This window comes from Musa acuminata, chromosome BXJ1-4 (assembly GCF_036884655.1).
Source record: "Musa acuminata AAA Group cultivar baxijiao chromosome BXJ1-4, Cavendish_Baxijiao_AAA, whole genome shotgun sequence".
In the NCBI taxonomy this organism is placed as follows: domain Eukaryota; kingdom Viridiplantae; phylum Streptophyta; class Magnoliopsida; order Zingiberales; family Musaceae; genus Musa; species Musa acuminata.
Window position 1 is genome coordinate 30,059,345 of NC_088330.1, and position 18,762 is coordinate 30,078,106.

Below are 18,762 nucleotides of genomic sequence, written 5' to 3' on the forward strand. Positions count from 1 at the left end.
TTCTATGCATCATAGTATTGGTAAAAGTCCTTTTGAGGTAGTTTATGGTGCTTATCCTGCTGGTCCTTTTGACTTAATCCCTTATTCTATAACAAAGTAATTTAGTGGAGATGCTGATGAAAGAGCTAAGCAGATAAAGAAGCTGCATGAGGGTGTGAAAGCAACCATTGAGAATCAAAATGAGAGGTACATGCATGCTACCAATAAACATAGAACGATTTGGTATGGATTCATCTAAGGAATGAGAGGTTTCTACCGGGTAAATTTGAAAAATTGAAACCAAAAGCTGATAGTCCATTCAAGGTGCTTAAGAGAATTGATAAAAATACTTATGAAATTGAGCTACCTGAAGATTACAGAGTATCCTCAACATTTAATGTGACTGATTTAAGTCCTTTTTATAAACATTGATGAATCACACAAGGACTTGAGGACAAGTCTTTTTCAACTGGGGGAGATTGACATGGGAGTATCTAATTTACTACAATCTGATCATATGAACCTTAATTATGATATGATATTTTTTCAGCCAACAATGATATCTCATAATCTTCAACTCAGCCTACTTAAATATGACAGCTCATCAGCATATTCCCTGCTTTTCTGAATGACCAAGGAATACATTAAAGGAGTTGGTTAGTAGCTTAGAACATTTCTTCATGACCAAGGAATGTACTAAAGGAGTTGGTTAGCAGTTGTAAACGCTTAATTTCGAAATTCCCTATGCATGAAGGGTTGTTTCATGCACTAATACTTATGTTGGTGTTTAGGACTTAGAAATGACTTTAAAACTGATGATATTTTGGCAGATGCTCTCTTAGAGTGCTCCCATAAACTTTGTATTTCTTGGATGAGTCTTTGAGTGGCGAGTCTTTTATTTTCTAGTTCTGTATCCTTGTTTAATTTTTGTTGGGTGATGAACTTTCTATATCCCACTGTGATTTTAAATTTGGTGGTGAGCTACTTTTCATTTTCATCAAAGTTGTTTCGTTAGTTCGATTCTTTTCTATTCGACAAACTGTACTATCGATTTTCTTTTGAATTTTATTCTACTACAACCCCTCATTGCATCACCGATATCATCTTACACATAAATAAGTCAACTATCATACTTTTATTTTTAGTCTTATAATTAACAGGTTAACTTTACAAGCATTATATATTATTTTCTTTTGATTTAACGCTTATTTGATGATGATAGTTATCTCCTCATTCGAAACTCTATCATTAAAAAGATGATGATATTGAGTCAACAAATTATCCAACCCATACTTGTATCATTAAAAAGATATCACTATCATAATACTATTTAGGCTCACAATAAATTTACTCAATTAACTCATATCTAGCCATATGACTGACATCAAATACTTATCTTAGAAGTCCAACTATGTCATATCCACAAGCAACTTCATTTTTTATTTGTCCAGTATTTATTGATCTTTATGGTTTATCTTCACAACATACTGAACACCAATAACTAGTCAAATATTTGGTAAAGTAAACCATATTTCTTCCAAATAATTTTGTTAGGAGGAACACAAAGATCAAAACCAGTGAGTCAAATAATTTTTTCGCTAAATTTATCTCAAGCTATAAAGTATATGAATCACAGAGCAAACATTGATGCTGGTATAAGATTATAAGATGGTTCCTTTGTGATCGACGTGATCAAGGTTTGAGTTGTGATAAGTCTGAAGCTAATGATGATTTGCTTCAATTCTGAGATCTTTAGTACCTTTCGGAAGATACTTTTGGCTGCTGAAATAACCTTTATATTAACTTCGGCCTTCCCTTCCTGGTGATGAATGACACAGCTCACCAGACTAGGAACTGCAGCACTGAGAAAGCAAGCCAAGGCAGTGGTTAAGTGTTGCTGTAAGCAGTGTCGTCCTGGTGATGAATGGCACGCCTCTGTATTCAACATCTCCGGACAAAGGACCGCAGGAGGAAATAAAGCCAATGGAGCAGTCGGTGATGCCGCAAGCACCGTCTTTAACTATTGGAGAAGGATTGGACATGCAGTAAGTACTCTGTCCACGCTCTCATTCGTCGTCTATAGCAACGTCAGGCTGTCATCTACATCGACATCAATTGCAAGATGTGACAGATACCCTCTTAAAGTCGTCAAAACTTATCGCTTTAGAAGCCGTGTTTGTCCCAGTCATTTAGACTTAAAAGACTTTGAGAGATCCTTTTCTTCTCGCTATAGGAAAATATTTAAGAAGACTAATTTGAAACCACAAGCAACGTGAGGCTCATGTGAAGCAGCATTTTCAATTAATCTCGAAGAACTCCGTGAATCACGAAGTAGCTGGAAAGAAGAGACAGCAAATTACACATTATCAGTCAAATCATTGGTTAATTTGCTTCGGTTTCTAGCACTCATTGGGACAAGGAGTACTATATATCAGACATATCTGCTGCTATCTTGTCGGACAATCTCCAGCGGACAGATTTGAAGAAACTAGGAGTTCGAACTGTGTCTCGAACACAGTGATCCTGCAGTAGCAAAGAATATCAAAGTCCGAGAGTTGACACGAGTGTTCCTCAGATGCACGCATCTACGTAATAATAATGATGCAGTCTGTAATGCATTCAGAATATTACTCGTATTTAGTCTTTGCCACGTTCTTTCATTTATCTAAAGAGAGACAGTAAACATATATCCATGCTTCATCACCCAACTAGTGTCGATCGAGCATCTACAGATGCAAGGTACCTCGCAGTCCTTGCAAAAATTTGCCACCGTCTTGTCCCAGTTCGAGATCAGTAGCTTTCCATTGTCGCTTTCCGGCTCGAACCCAAGTAAGCCATGCTTTTCCTGTGAGCTGTGAGGTTCACCGCTTCCGTTCTCGTCTTCCATCTCGGATGTCTTAGCATGAGGAAGATGACTTATTAAGCAACCCATTCTCTGTTAATGCGGGCACCAGCACGGTCAATGCATAGAACCAACGGGCATCGGCAAAACCGTCTCCTTTCACGTCACCGCCAGGACTCGTACAGGATCCCTTAAATGTTGATCATTTGACTGACTCACAATCATCCGACTTAACGCAACAAAAGTTCATGAAATCGAGGTTTCCGACTCTTGAAATTGACAGGAGAATCAAAATCCCTCGAACGAAGCTTCAGTTTTAGTTCTGATGATATTTCATTTTCAGCGACAAAAGTAATCCTGTTTTTATGTGTTAAAATGAGGACCGATTTGAACTGCTCTTTCTACGTAAAAATTAATGATAGCTTTGTTGATCATAGTAGTTGATATGGTATGTTTTGAAAGTCCAGACACATCATCATTGACATCACACGTCAAGTTAGAACCGTACCGAGAAGTTGCTCTACTTGTCCCGTCCTGAGAGCTTAAACGATGTCGTCTGACGTTGCTTAGTACCGAGAAGTTGCTCTACTTGTCCCATCCTGAGAGCTTAAACGATGTCACGTTGCACCTCACGTCCCGTCTTGTTAGGATCAACGATCACGCACTGTCGATCCCCGTACAATAATATAAAACCTTTGATCGACCTTCGAACAAGGAGGAGACAAAAAAAATAATCCACCACACTGATTTACACGTTGGTGGGATCACAACCGAAGATCACCCGACAGATATTAGTTTTACAGACAAACGACCATCCACAAGCGATGAACGTCTCAACTCAAAAATCGTCATTCAACACACGAAGGAGGACAATCAATCAACTCAAATCCCGACCAACGCCAACCATCACACCTTCCCGAGAGGACATGACCACCTCACGAGCACACCTTTCTCAGGACGTGACCACCTCACAAGGACGAACTGTCAACCACCCCAAAGACGAAAAAACGTAACTCGACATGCACAACACTCGAATCTGATACAACAAGGAACACGGATCAACATCTCGTAGCGAGGGCTCGATTGACCTCGACGTCCACTCAGTCCAACAGAAGACTCATCAGCCACGGTATATTTGTTTGACAACAGTAGTCTCATGGAAACCATGCATATAGATATGTTTTACCATCGTAAAGATAAGAGCCTTCTGCTGCCCAACAAAAGTGACAAAAACACAAACACCTACGTAACATGCCATCAGTAAAAAAAAAAAAAAAAACTACCATACTGTCACGTACTACAGGTGGGACCGACCACAACAATTCTACAGATACTTTTCTCCAGCGGGGTGGCCAGTACCTGTACCGGGATAAGTCGGGTCGGCGCCGACGGGACGGTGGTGGTGCTGACTGGTAAGGGGAACACGACCGGTGCCGCCGCGGTGGGCAGCAGACTCCTCTTGGTGCTCGGCCTTCTCCTCGTGGTACTCCGCCTTGGCCGCCTTCTCCCTCGCCTTGGCTCTTTCGTCCGCCGCTTCCCTCTCCTCCGGTGTCCGAGCAGTTGCCGCCTCTGCCTTTCCCTCGGCCTTGCCGGAGTACTCCTTCACCTTCTCCTTGGTCGCGCTAGCCATGTCCTTCACCTTCTCCTTGGCAGCATGCATCGTGCCTCGACCAACTTTACCCTGCGCAGTGGAAGCCGGAGACAACAAGAGACCGTGAGATGTGGTTTCACGTCAACATTGGACCTCATATGGAAACCTGGAGAGTCTGCTACTTCATGAACAAGGTGACACCTACAATTCCACGTGTAGCACATGCAGATACACTTTACGTCTACAATTTGCACGTTTGCATGGTGCACTACATTACGTGTATCCCATCATCTGCACACGTCTCCCTGCACAATTCCTCGACCTTTTCTAACGATGTCAAGATGGACAAATCCTTAAGCTTTCGTGACAGACAAGTTTCGAATGCATTTCGATTACCTCGTGACTTAGTTGGATCATAACTTATGTGTCCCATAGAGTGGCCCTCTGTAATAGTCATGTTATATGGCCCATAATAATAACAGCCCATATAACCACTCATTGTGCAACGAAGCCAGCCTTTTCTCTCTCATGAAAAAAAATAAATCCAATCAATGTCGCAAAGCAGAACACATCGGACGGTCATTCGCAAAGCACGAACCCATCGGACGGTCCCAAACACGCATCAGATGTTCTTTTCACTGACAGAGCGTCCCATCAAATAAATAAGACGGCGTTCGTTATACAAAGATGGTTGCGGGAGGAGGAGGACATGCTGCACTGCTGCGGCAGCAAAAGGTTCGCCAGGGAGATGGCCTTCGCCTGTCGCTTCGCCGACGTCCACCACGCCCTCCGAGTCGCCCGCGACATCTGGTTCAACAAGGTCGCCGCTTGCCTCCTCCGTAGTTCCTCTTCCCATCGTTCTCTCGATTCCGTTGATGACCTCATCTCGCCTTCCTTTCCCTTAAATCTCGTAGGTCGACGTCGCAGGATGGCTTGAGGCCGTCTCGGCTCACCTGGCGATCGGAGCCACCTCTCCGCCTTCTCCCAGTTCGTACAAATTTTCCTATTATTTCAACATTTTCTTATTCTGGCTGAAGCCGCCGTCGCTGATTCGATTGTTGATTGTACTAGGTGGAGCAAGGAAGAGCAATCCGCTGCGATGGCTACTGCCACCGATTCCATCTTGCAGGTGATCCTTCGATGCGTTACTGGCCGTTTCGCCAAAATTTTCTCTGGATTCGCTTAAGAACGTGAAACAATTGTTGATTTCTTATTTGCTTTCGCAAATTGTTGATGGAGTGGAATGCTCGGTACAGGGAGAAATTTGGGTTTGTGTTTCCTATATGCACGTCTGGGAGGGGCACGTAACAGATTCTTTCTGAATTAAAGGTTTCATTTCTTCTTGAGGGAAAAAAAAACAGTTTGGTTTATGGTTTCCGTTGTGACTCGGGTAAAATTGGATTAGTTTCCAGTTGTTCTTGACAAAGAATAGTATTGATGATGTTAATGTCAAGTGCTTCTTAAACTATCTTTTCAATGGAATCTTGTTAGAGCTTACCATGGGATAGGACTACCCAATGATGTCTGTCTGCTATCTCAGCCAAGAGGCTCTTTCCCCCTGTGCTGTGTGTTCCTGTGGTTGTATGTGTATGCAAGGATGGATTCTTGATCTCAAATTCGAGTGCACCTGAATAATATTGAAAAAAAAAAATAAAGTTTCTTTAAATTTTGGAAATATTTCAAATAAACTTTCTCTATAGTCCCCAAAAAAAGATACCTTAAGCCTTGAACTGGGAGACGTACAAGAAGGAAGAGGGATCAATGAGAATTGAGTACCTCAATGCAGACAATGATAACCAGAAAGATGCCAACTTAGCTGTTCATGAGTGTTATTTGACATAAGAACACTTGAAGATCCTCGCACTAGATAAAGATGGTTCAGGGAGCTTGAGAAAGGAGACAGATTGATGATTACAAACCATTGTCTGAAGAAATTTTCATAGAAGATTCAAGGAGAACATCATTTTGAGGTTCAAGCTTTCAGTTTTTCTTCCTATGGCAATATTGACAACCCTTTGTGAATTACAAGTTGAAAAAGTGAAATTAGGAAATTATTTGGGAACTTATGCTAGGGAAAGCTATGCCCATTCTTCTTTGGCCAGTTTATGAATTTTTCATCAGAAGGATCTATTTCCTACACTATTGGCTTGTGGTCTATATCTGGTACTTTTCTAAAGTAAACTACTTTCTTTTGCATATGATGTGAGATTTCCATATTTCTTCTTTAACTAACCCATGGACAAGTTCCAAGGATCTTTAGTGGTTACAGGTAGTAATACATATTTCGTTTCTCACTATAACTAGTTTGATTGTTAGTATGTTCATAGAGCTAACAACTATGCTTGAAAGAAATCTGATCATATTTATCAGTAGGCATTGAAATTAGCTAAGCTTCACTTTTTCTGAGTTCTTGTTTCCAAGCCTTTTTAAGTGAATGTGTTCCTTTTGCACATGCTTTGATTGAAGGTGTTCCACATTCACTTGCTTTGCAGTTAAGAAAAGGAGTCTTAGTCTGGTGGAATCTTTTAGATTATCTATATGTAAGTGTGTAATCTGTTTGATGTTTGGTTTGTTGGTTTTTGTTCAGTCCATTTGAGATGATTATATATTAGTTATTACTCCGAGTCTACCATCTTAGTATCTACTGTTGTTCATACAACCTGTTCTCCTAGTTCTTCAAAAGCCTTAATTACGTAGGCTACTTATGTCGTGATGTTAGTGTTTGAACCATGGTATGCAATTTCGAATGGTACTGCCCGGTACGGGCGATATGTATCGGTCCGACGACATACCGGTATACGGACCGTCCGCTACCGGACGGATCGCGCTACAGTAATACACTGCTACAGTGCTATCGTAAGAGGAAATCCCTCGGTAAGCCCTGGTGTACCGTTCGGTACGCCCTGGTGTACCGTTCGATATACCGGTACCGTACTGTACCGAGCCAATCTCGAAACACCAGTACGGTATGGTATTGCATACCTTGGTTTGAACATTGGTCCTCATTGTAGAAACTAATCACTATTGATGTACCTAGCCTTACTCCAACATGAGCGGATTGACACATATTACATTTGATTTATGAGCTTATTGTCTATTGCATTTATTGATTTTCTATTTTCAGCTGTTCTTACATTCTTCTTTGGCAATTTCTAGATTGTACTTGTTAGCCTATTGTATCTACCTTGGTATAGAAACGTGACCTAAATAGGCCTATTGTCTAACTTGAAATAGCTACTCAAGAGGGAATGTAAATAATTGAATTACGTCTTGGTAGGCTTTCCAAATCTGATGCTGTATCAAACACTTCAGTCACAACTCATTGTCATGTTAGTTCTTCAACCAAACCAGAAGGTAGTGACTGCTTTTTCTCTTTTACGTGTCAAGCAAGGAAAAGCACTTTTCATTTCTCTCTGTCACAAAGCTAATCATTTTCCAATCACTGTTACATGTATAACAATGTCTGTAGAAGGTATTTGATAATAAAGAAATCACAGTTGGAAAGTGATAAATTAAAATGAGAAACAAGCCTGTCAATTGAGAGATTGTATCAGTGGCGATTTCTGTACATATTGTTACAAAAACAATAATGGTTAAGATGAGACAAGGAAATCTATTTTTTAGAGGGGAATACATAACATTGTTAAACTGCAAATTTCTGTGGTTAATCTTGTTCGTTAGTAGAGTCATAGAACCTGCCTAAGAAAACAAAATGTAAGATACTCATGCAGAAAATTAAGTTTGAACCTGGATTATTACAATATCTTCTCAAGTTGCCTATAACCAATAGGAGTAATCTAGACGAGAAGATAGGATGAATATTTTGGTCAGTGTGGTCGAGCATCTTTTTTATTGTGGCTTCTGGGGAAACAGTATTTGACATATTTAATCACATCCACATGCAGGTTAAGTGGTCTGTTCTCCCTTTTGTGATGTTAATTGTTCTTCCTAATATTTGATGGGTTTTAACCTTCTTTTTGATTTATGTATGAACTATTCTCTTTATGGTATGCAGTTTGTCCGACCTCTTGATTCACATAAAACTTGGTCTACAAGTGGTAGTCCCTTCTGCTTGTGATCCAAAATTTATTCAGACTTGAAAGAACATCCTCTTAAGTTTGTTCTTCGTACTCTGCATTTTATTGTTTCCTATTAAATGAGGTGGTTCAAAAGCTTTGTTTCATCAATAAGGGTTGTTGTGGCACTTCTGTAATGTTGATATGGTTATTTTCTCTGTTAATGTCATAAATGATTTTGTTGATAGAGTCATTTTCAATGTCAATTTCGGATGCTAGTCATACCCATTGATATGAGTAATTTATTTCACAAGATTGATATCCTTCTAGACTCGTAACTACTTCATGCAACCTCATGCTGCCTTCGATGTTTCCTGTAACTAATGTGGATTGCCCTGGTTCAATGTTCTGAGTCTGATTGATTCCAAATTTATTCTACCTCGAGCTATTCTATTCTAGTTAATCTATGAATATCATTATTTCCTTGGTTGCTTCAGTGTACTGATTTGGTCAATGAAGCAACTTCTTTTGCAATGAAAGGTACTTGATTCATTTTTATTATTATTTTTGTTGATGATGTTTAAGTGTAAACTGGGCCAGTGTAGCGTAAGTCACATGTTTTCCATGAATTTTTGCGAGTCAATTAATCTATCTAGCATATATTCAAAGATTTTTGCTGTTTCATCATGACATCTCACTTTCTGAATCTTTAAAGATCGTTTGAGAATCATTGGAGCACATCTCAAGGCTATTCCCAAGGTATCTTCCACTCAAACCCCTGAAATTTCAGGTAGCAGCCCTCGCACCCGTCCTCCCTCCTGGATGTTGCCCGTGCCTCTCCAGCCTCTGGCATGGAGGTTCACCTTTGAGATGTGGAAGGGAGCTCAGCGTCACCCGTTGTTTACAAACAGAGAATTCACTGACTGGGTGTTGGTAAGCTCTTCAGTACACGCACCATCGATGGCTGCAGTGGCCCTCTGATGTGCATAGTTTACTACATCACTCCTAGCTTTTACGGAATAAATTTCAACACCGGTAAATATGCACCCTTTGGCTTCTTTCCCTATGTTAGCATAGTGTTTGAGGTAGACAGAACCAGATAGCAGTATATCAGTTACTATAATAATAGAAGCATGTACGCCAAGGTTTTATACTATTTCAATAGGGTCCTAAGATGTGGTCGTGCTGTCCTTGACATGTATTATCGATCATACTTATCTGTGTCTCCTCCTCCTCCAGCTTTATTTCCATTATCATCTTTGCTTTCACAAGATGTCTTAATATCATCAGTCAGCTTGTTGCCTGTATGATCTACAATGGTTCACCTCTAAGATAATAGTTTTGATCGAGGGGCTATGTTTTTATTGTAATAAATACAACTTAAAAAAAAAAAATATAACAAAAAAATTAATCTACATTTGATCTGAATTTAAAGTACCTAGAATAGAAAACTAAAGCAAGGAGTTCTTGAACGATAATTATTTGAAAGTTCTTGTGTGATAAGCGAGGATAGATTGAACACTTGCTACTTCTTCTTTTTTTTTTTTTTTCTCTCACTAATTCGACAGTACCTTTGTTAGGGGTTGCGAAAGGCGTTGATTCTGTCCTAGTTGCTGCTATGTCTTTGGATGTTGGAGAAGGACTTCTTGTTTGCTGATCTCCACTATTGTTGGAGAAGGGCTATCGAGGCTTTCTTCCTCTTCTCTTTTCTCTTTTGCTGCTTTTGGCTAGGAAAATGTCCTAGGTTGGTTGGAAGGCTAGATAGACGAAAGAAGCTGTTGTCTTGTGATGATGAATGTTCTGTTTGCATATTCTTTTTCTCTTCTCTTTCTCTTATTCTCTCCTCTCTTCTCAACCTAGGATCGATTGGAGACTCAAGAGGGCACAAATTGGGATTATTTTAAGAGGGCTATAACCTGCTAGATTTATAAGATCAAGAGATTCCAAAATCCTAATCTGATTATGACTTCTCCTTACTTGCAACTGCACGAGTCTTTTATTGGGGGCTGCCTTAATCATAGTCCTACTAGGATTGGGATTAAGCTGACTTAGGGATGTTTTAGATGGGATTTTCCTCCATCTTTTATAATTGAGGTAGGGGTGGAGTCCTAGCTACGTTAGGACTTGGAGAGTTCTAATACATTTAGGACTTAGAAGTTGACTTGAATCTAGTCTTTGAGCTTGCATTCTAGCTTGACCTTGATTTGGTATGATCAAGATCAAATTGGAGTCCGATTGAAATTCCAATTGGGTCGAATTGGAGTTTGTCGAATTATGCTAGATTGTCCTTGATTGCAGCTCCCCCAATTAGGGCGTCAACATCTTGTTGAATTTTGCTTTGAGGTTTCTTCTCTCTCCATCTGTATGCTAGAGGCTTTGCTTTGGTTCATCGATGTGGTTAGTGTCGCCATGCTCAACTATGCCATCTGCATGCACCTTTTTGATTGAGTTCTCCTTATTGCTAATCACCGTTGACTCTAGGGCTTTCTTTCTCTTCTCAGGGCTTCAAGCTTGTTGTTACCCCTTCTGGTTGCTCCTCCTCTTTCATCATGTTGGAGGAAGGTTTTGGTTCTTTGCATGCTGAAATGAGAGTCATTAGCTTTCAGCAAGCATTCATCATCCTCTTTGCTTGGCTAATAGATGTCAAGTCTTTCGTTGAACCAATCAGATCTAGGGTGATGAGGAACTTTCTTTCATCATTCTGGAGTTGATATTTTTGGGGTCGACAAAAGTAAATAACATCTCGATCCCATAAGTAGAGGCCCCTAATGATGACTTGGCATATGTCAAGCAGAACTACCTCACACATCACATCGTCGATGTATTCTTTTGTGATGGCAAAGCGTATCTTGCATTATTAGTCGATCTTCATCTTCACATAATCATGAAGTCATCCAAGAGGATATCGACATGGATGTAGTGTAGTCTCTAAGCCAAGCTTCTTGACCAAGCTCGTTGAGATGAAATTCTTTTGGCACCCGACGTCGAAAATTACGCGAACGACTTCTTGCTTCACTTGGATGTTTATGGTGAAAAGCTTTTCTCAAACCTTTGGACTAGAGGTTGAATTCAAGTCTATAACCTTCAATCTAGTCGTCAGCGTTAAGATGGATCTGTGTAAGGAACTGGTGAAAGTTTGGTGGAGTCATTGTTCGTGGTCATGGCCGTAGTTCACCGACTTTGATTATTCTTCAATGGCTTTTTGAGAAGAGTTCCAAGTGAACCTTCCAACACTTTTCTCTAGAGTGACTTAATTTTACAATGTTCACAAAAAAGATTACTTCGTTTTGAGAAAGAAGTTTTATCATCCCCGAATTTCTCTTGGGCTTTTGTGTGATTCCCTTTGGCCTTTTACGTGGGCTTCTCACTGTAAGTATGATTCATTCTCTCAATCATTATCGTTATATTGCTAGTAGTCAAAATATCATATGTTTTAAAGAGGCTTAACTTTGTATGAATCTATTCATGGAGGTCGGTGGTATATTTTATCATCGTTGAGTGATCATTAAGGGAGATTGCGAGCATTACTGCTTGTCATCGGAATTCAATATTGTATTCTTGCGTGAATTAGTCCTGTTTTTGGCATAAGTAATGTCACTTCCTCCATATTCGAGATACCCTATATGGGAGAATTTTTCTCGTATGAGACTTTTGGATCATGTCCATGACACGTCTTCATCACTGTTGATTCGAATATACTTTCCACCATACAAGTGAATGATTAGTCAATTTGAGTTATGTAAGAATCACCTTATCTTTGTTGTTGTAATCATATAAATCAAAGTAAGTTTCAAGTTAATATATTCATGAGTCTAATACCTCAACGTTGATCGAGCCATCATAGGAGGGTATGTTGATGCAAGCCTCGACTTAAAAGGGTCGAGTTCTTGTTGCGGTGTTTTGCTCAGCAACATCTTCTTTGTAGCTACACATCTCGGATGGAGATGACTCTCTTTCTTTTGTTGTGATGTTTTTTGTTCAATTGTCCTTTGCTATTGGGTTGACTTGAGCTTGCATCCAACCTATCATGATTTCCATCTATTAGGCTAATATTGTCGTCTGGGTAGTAAGGTCAGCCAAGGTTGTCTAGGTGTTGGCTACCATCCCGTCGGTGGTTCTTCCTTTCAATGAGTATGACACGAATTTCAACTCCTGTAACTCTTCTCTAGAGGCTTTGTATCCTTACCTTGTGGTTACCATTCACAGGCGAGGGTTCATTGCTTTGGTACCACCTGATCTATTTAAAAGTTTGGATTCAATGATTTGTCGATCTGATACTACCACTTGGATGGAAGTTTTAATGTAGTAGTTATGCTTTTACTGTAATAAACACAACTTAAAAAGAAAAAATAATATACTATTGCCATGAATTTAAAATGCCTAAATAGGAAACTAAAGCAAAAAGTTCTCAAGTGATGATTGCTCGGAAGTTCTTGCAAGATAAGCATGAACAAATTATGATGGAACTCTTGTTCCCTGTTCTCTTCTTGTTTCCTCTCACCAATCTGATATCACCTCTATTAGGGGCTATGGAAGGGGTTGATTATATCGTAGTTATTGCTACATCTTTGGATGTTGAAAACGAAAACCAAGACAAAGCTGCTGGTTCTACTATGGTTCTTTGCTGCAAAAATACTATTGCAAGTTGTAAGAAGAGGACTTTCTGCTTGCTGATCTCTGTTGCTGAGGCATTCTTCCTCTTCTCCTCTTCTTTTTTTGCTATTGCTCTCAGCTAGGAAACTGTCCTGGGATGGTTGGAAGATTAGATAGATGGAAGAAGGGCGTTATTGTTGTCACGTGACGGTGGAAGTTTTGTTTGCAAGTTTTTCTCTTTTATTTCTCTTCTTCTCAGCTTAGGGCCAGTTGGGCACTCGAGAGGGTAGAAATTGAGATGCTTATAATGGGGTTGCGACCCCTTAGATTTATAGGATTGAGGGAGCTCAAAGCTCTAATCAAATTAGGACTTCTCCTTGATTCTTTGTGATCGCAACAGTTTTTTATTAGGGCTGCCCTAGTTGACTAGGGGTTACCTTAATCTTAGTCCTAGTAAGATTGGGATTGAGTTGACTTAAGGATGCTTAAGATGGGGCTCTCCTCTCTCTTTTAGAGTTGAGATTGGAGTGAAGTCCTAGCCAAGTTAGGACATAAAGAGTCATAATGCAATTAAGATGTGGAGAGTTCTAATCAAGGTCTGTCATATCGAAGCGTACCGCCCGTTCCGGGCGGTACGTACCGGTCCGACAGGTTATCGGTACGTGGACCGCTCGGTACCGCTACAGTGCTACAGTATTATACTGTAGCACTGCTATAGTATGAAAAAGTATAAAATTATTTGGTACATCAGGGTGTACCGCTCGGTATGCCCTGATGTACCACCTGATACACCGATACCGTACCGTACCGAGCCCGGGTTGAAACGTCGGTATGGTATGGTACGACGAACCTTAGTTCTAATACATCTAAGATTTAGAGTTGACTTGAATATAATCTTTTAGCTTAGATTTCAGTTTAACCTTGATTTGATTTGAACAAAATAAAATTAAAATCTGATTAAAACTTCAATTGAGTCATATTAGAGATTGACTTAAACATAATCCCTCATCACTTTACATAGATTTTTTTATTTTTTATTTCACTTAAATACCCTGTGATCAGTTTAGCTACTAGTATTATTGGTTTCCCTTCACTTGATTCTTTGATCTACAAGATGTTGCAGGTGGATTCTGAGAATCTAGAATCCTCGCTCTTTAATATTGTAGAAGCTTCGAGCCTTTCACCAGTGCAAAAATTGGATGGTTGTGTAATGATACTCTCAGTTGCCAAGGCTAGCGTAAGGTAACATTCCACCCTAAAGATTGTCATACATATCACTGTGCAACAGGTCCACAGACCGAGCAATGTGTTGACTTGGGGAACTATCCCCACATTACTGGTGAAAAGCCTGGTTGATTTCTATTCTTCAATTTGATGTGAGGTGAACGAATAGACACCCTAAAGATGTAATGGTCAATTGTAATTGTCACTTACGGTTTATAACTTGCGTGGTTTACCAAAATCAATGGATGTGAACATGTTGATGTCAGTTTGGAGAAAAAATTAGGACTGTTCTTAAACATATTGTGGCCTTATCAGCTATTATTCTCTTGTTATAATGGGTTTTCTTCTATCATGTACCATGACAAAATGGATATGAATTGGGTCTTCTTGACGGTAATTCAAGGATGAACAGTAATTTACTTCATGGTTTTAGTATCTGCGGTAATCTTGGCTCTTCTTAGTAGGAAAAAAAGAAAAAGTATTTTTCAAAGCCAAGAAAGGAATATTTAATATTTTCGCTGTTTTGTTTTCTTTTGCGTGATCCCTCTCTCTCTCTCTCTCTCTCTCTCTCTCTCTCTCTCATGTTGTAAAGCAAAATTTGGCCTCCATCACGGCTTGAAACACTTGTGATTTGTAATTGGAACGAATGTGATTCTTGATGGAGGTCTTTGCAAGAAAAGAAATGTTATCTTGTGATTGTGTTGATCACTACGAATACAGCCCTTTTGTATTTGATGTAACGCTGACATCCAGACAAAGGAGTCCCTTGATTTATTTTCTTTTTCCATTTGGGATGTAAAAAAGTATTTCTTTTAATATTTTTAATATGATCCATAGTCAAAATAAAGATAAGATGGAGAGGTCACATTATTAGGTGCCCTAAATATAATATATTAACCAAACAAAGTAATCATTTGTTGTCCTACTCCTTTTATTCCCCTTGCAATTTAATAATGATGCTAAAGAAGAAGTCCATATCTTCTCGAGTAACACAAACTCATTCGAACAAGAAGATATGTTCTATAGGCTTGTACAACTATTTTCTTGAGTTCTAAAAAGACAGACACAAAAGTTTGGTCGATGACAGAGATCCGACACCACTCACAGAATCTTTATTTTCAGTTAAAATAAAAAATTCCTTTGCTGAAAAACAAAGAAAACACACACAGCCATGGCTGAGCTGCTCATTACAAAACATCACTGTCTGCACCAAATGAGTGAAAGATGCCAAAGCTTCTCTGCAGACTCAATGGACCACTAAGCTCCCAAGCAATGTAACAACGTGGTGTCATGTAGAAGCTACCAGCGAGCTGAAGAGAATTCCGGAGGCTTGGAATGCACACACCTCACAGGTAGCATTTGCATCTGTACAAAAGACAATGATAGGAGAAACACCATCAAAGATTGATGCCAAATGTATGTGAAGAACATTGTAGTTGTTCTTTCTAAATGAATGACCATGCAAAGGACCAAAAACATGACATCGCAGTTCGATCTTACAGACAAGTGAGTGCATTCGAACCCAGAAAAAAGAAGATCAAGCTTACAGTAGAACAAAACCAATGTACAAGGACCAGAAGGAATCATGGGGGGTGGTTCCTGTTTTCTAATGGATGCGATGCCTGCCTTTTCATTCTTCCTCCGAAGTCGTACATAATGAGCACAGCCAAAACCAGAATCCCCTTGGCCTTCTTGCCTGTTCAACATTCGCCGTCCTCCCTGAAACCAAATCGGCCATGTACTGAACCACAGCCTGCCATGCGAATCAGATTTGTCATCAGCATCAAATGATTATTCAAACGATGGATAGAAACTAACATCCAAATTTTACGTATACCTGAGCTCCCAGCTTAACCACATGCCTTGGTGGTACTTCCAGTGGAGTCTCATCTGCATTGAACACTCTAAGCTTTGACAGAAGTCTGAAAGAATCAGGCAGTGTCCTTATCTGGTTGCTACTTATGTCCAGCTCTTCTAGCATCTCTAGATTTCCAATTGATCGGGGTAATGCCGTCAAATCTGCAAAGTTCCTTCCGACATCTAACTTCACTAGACTAGTGGCAAAACAAAGGCTCTCGGGTATCGACTCAAGCTCGTTGAAGCTGACATCGAGTTCTTTCAGTTTAGAAAGTGAAGCCATAGTGGTCGGTAAGGATTTGACTCTATTATAGTGCAATATAAGGATTTCCAAGCATTCAAGCTTTCCAACTGCCTCAGGCAGTGCTTTTAAATGATTAAAGTCCAGTCTGAGCTCAACGAGCGCAGTACATGACCCGATAGTGTAAGGAAGCTCTTCCAGTTCATTTGTCTCAACATTCAAGCTTCTCAAGTTTGTTAGGTTTCCTATTGTCTCTGGGAGCACAGACAGCTGGTTCGAACTCAGATCAAGATTAGCCAGACTCGTAAGAGTCCCAAATGTCGAAGGCAGTGATTTTAGTCGATTTGCATGCAAATCGAGATCAACCAAATTGGATAGTTCTCCAAATGAGTCAGGTAAGTTTATCAGCTGGTTTGAGTGGATATCAAGCTTTTTTAAGGACCTCAGGCTTCCAATAGATGTTGGAAGTGCCATGATTCGATTCTCCGATAAATTCAGTTCAACAACATCTTGCAGTTTTCCAAGCGAGTTTGGAAGCCACTCAATTTGGTCCATCAACTTGCCCTGGAGATCAAGAATTCCAATTCCTTTCTTTGCTGAAGTCTCGATTAAGCTTGCCACTTGGATGAGACTTAACTTTTTTGTGTCACCATTAGCTACAGGCATAGTAGGGAAGGATGAGCATAGGACCATGGATATATCATCGGCTTTAAATATAACAACATAAGCAATATTATTTTCTCAGCCATTATCTACTTTTAAGTATGGCAAGGCAAACCAAGAATTATGAATATGCCGCGTGAAGAAAAAAAAATATTTTGCATCACATCAAACATCATTGAGAGTCGAGGCTTGAAAAAGAAATATTCTCGAGAGATACACATCATTCTAAAGACAAATTCTTGAAGCTTTTATCAACCTTTATTTTCTTGCAGTGCATCATGAATAAGAATGTTATGTTTGCTCTGACAAAATGAGGAGAACCGAAAATAGAAACTCAGTAAGATAACCTTTATGTTCTCATCAACAAGGAAACTATCATACTACTAATGTTAGAGGTCAAAGCCAGTGATAATTATATGGTTGATATTGAAGGACAAGGATTGGGCCAATGGAACTAAACCAATATGAATAATTGATTGCAAAAAATATGATAACCAAAAAGGAAAAGAAACCTGAACCTTTGTATTGTTACCATATTTTGACCCTCTGTGCCTAATTCTCCTAAAAAATCAAGTAACCCAGTGGAGCAACAAGTAGAAAAGGAAGAATGATCTGACCTGAAGGGACTTGAGACTTTGTGAAGGAATGAACAAGCACATGGGAAACATCTTGTTCCCCCTTCTCATCCGTCTCCTCCTTGACCAAACTCAAACTCCTACCAATTCTAGGCACCTCCACGTTAAAATCAGCCTTGAATTCCTTCTCCTCACAGACTCCTCCACCTTCCTCTGATGAGACCAGCTCGGAAGCCCTCTGTATGAGCTCGTCAAACACCTGGAACCTCTTATCCAGCTCCACCACAGTCATGGCCTCCCTCCTCTGCTCCTGGCCCTGCAACAGGATCAAGTTGTTCCTCACCTCCTGCAGCACAAGGAAGAGCTCCTCTGGAACATCCGGGGGCTTCTGGATCTTGCCAATTTCCGCAATCCTCGCCTCCTCTTCACTGTCTGCAGTTCTGATCACAGCCATGGCTGCCTCCACTTCCTCTATGGAAGGTCTTGGTGGCAGGGACCTGTAGATCCTCATCATCTCCTCCACAGCCTCAACCACACCAGGAGGCCTTGGCTTTGATGGCGTCCCCATTGCTTCCGAATTCATCTGCTCTATCTCTCTCTCTCAGAACTCAGAAAGACAAAGAGAGACTCGTGTGGCCCAATGGTGAGTCGATGGGTTTTTAAATGTGGGTTGAATGAGAAGGAGATGGTTTTGTTATCATCTTCGTTCGAGGTGTTGTGTTCTTGCTTGGCTGCAAGAAGGATCCAACCCATGGGCCATTTGGCCTTGTCGATTGCATGAATCTTTGTTTATTTTAATGTGTTGGAGGGAGTCTTCAAAAAAATAAACATAAAAATAAAAATAAAATCCATGAATCGAATTTCTACAACAGAATTAACGAAATTAATATTATTTAAGTTTTTTAATTACTTATTCAGAATTAACGAAATTAATAGGTTGGTTATCCTCTATATATATATATATATATATATATATATATATATATATATATATATATATATATATATATATATATATGATAAATATTTCAGATAAATGTTTGAGTTATGTGTAAAGTGCATGGATTCAGGATTTCAGTTTTTTTTACATCTCATCACCGGCTGTTTTTCCTTGATTTCCTAAAATAAGAATCCCATATTAGGATTGTGCCTTATTAGATTTATTCATTTCCTTAAATGAC

At 39.7% G+C, this 18,762-nt stretch overlaps 3 protein-coding genes across 5 annotated transcripts; 1 reads left to right on the forward strand and 2 right to left on the reverse strand.

The window, feature by feature from the left end:
• Positions 1 to 3,975: 3,975 nt before the first annotated feature.
• Positions 3,976 to 4,552, reverse strand: LOC135672506 (late embryogenesis abundant protein 18-like). Its single transcript, XM_065180984.1, has one exon. The coding sequence runs from the start codon at positions 4,479 to 4,481 to the stop codon at positions 4,146 to 4,148; it is 336 nt and encodes a 111-aa protein (XP_065037056.1). The 5' UTR covers positions 4,482 to 4,552; the 3' UTR covers positions 3,976 to 4,145.
• On the forward strand, positions 4,541 to 14,543 carry LOC135672131 (uncharacterized). Its single transcript, XM_065180583.1, has 6 exons — positions 4,541 to 4,691; positions 5,100 to 5,232; positions 5,327 to 5,399; positions 5,484 to 5,541; positions 9,219 to 9,361; positions 14,145 to 14,543. The coding sequence occupies exons 1-6, from the start codon at positions 4,541 to 4,543 to the stop codon at positions 14,265 to 14,267; spliced, it is 681 nt and encodes a 226-aa protein (XP_065036655.1). The 3' UTR covers positions 14,268 to 14,543.
• A 697-nt stretch (positions 14,544 to 15,240) lies between these two features.
• LOC135584482 (plant intracellular Ras-group-related LRR protein 5-like) lies at positions 15,241 to 18,243 on the reverse strand. 3 transcript variants are annotated; one of them, XR_010502076.1, is made up of 4 exons: positions 17,624 to 18,242; positions 16,083 to 16,999; positions 15,793 to 15,998; positions 15,241 to 15,610 (listed from the first exon to the last, which is right to left on the reverse strand). XR_010502076.1 is itself a non-coding variant. In XM_065172898.1 (4 exons), exons 1-3 carry the CDS (start codon positions 18,162 to 18,164, stop codon positions 15,876 to 15,878), a joined length of 1,581 nt encoding a protein of 526 aa, XP_065028970.1. In that variant the 5' UTR covers positions 18,165 to 18,243; the 3' UTR covers positions 15,241 to 15,610; positions 15,872 to 15,875. The 3 variants fall into 3 exon arrangements, 2 of the variants coding, with proteins under 2 accessions (XP_065028970.1, XP_009397141.2); XM_065172898.1 differs by having other exon boundaries at positions 15,872 to 15,998; positions 17,624 to 18,243; XM_009398866.3 differs by lacking the exon at positions 15,241 to 15,610 and having other exon boundaries at positions 15,626 to 15,998.
• Positions 18,244 to 18,762: the final 519 nt, after the last annotated feature.

What these genes read in the sequence shown, in the direction of transcription:
- LOC135672506 (XM_065180984.1), bottom strand. Translation starts at nt 4,481, where the DNA reads ATGCATGCTGCCAAGGAGAAGGTGAAGGACATGGCTAGCGCGACCAAG.
- LOC135672131 (XM_065180583.1), top strand. Translation starts at nt 4,541, where the DNA reads ATGTGGTTTCACGTCAACATTGGACCTCATATGGAAACCTGGAGAGTC. An exon ending in CATGGTGCACTACATTACGT is followed by an intron (nt 4,692 to 5,099) that starts GTATCCCATCAT and finishes CGTTATACAAAG; the next exon opens with ATGGTTGCGGGAGGAGGAGG. An exon ending in CACCTCTCCGCCTTCTCCCA is followed by an intron (nt 5,400 to 5,483) that starts GTTCGTACAAAT and finishes TGATTGTACTAG; the next exon opens with GTGGAGCAAGGAAGAGCAAT.
- LOC135584482 (XM_065172898.1), bottom strand. Translation starts at nt 18,164, where the DNA reads ATGAATTCGGAAGCAATGGGGACGCCATCAAAGCCAAGGCCTCCTGGT. An exon ending in AAAGTCTCAAGTCCCTTCAG is followed by an intron (nt 17,000 to 17,623) that starts GTCAGATCATTC and finishes CTATGCCTGTAG; the next exon opens with CTAATGGTGACACAAAAAAG. An exon ending in TGGTTAAGCTGGGAGCTCAG is followed by an intron (nt 15,999 to 16,082) that starts GTATACGTAAAA and finishes TTCGCATGGCAG; the next exon opens with GCTGTGGTTCAGTACATGGC.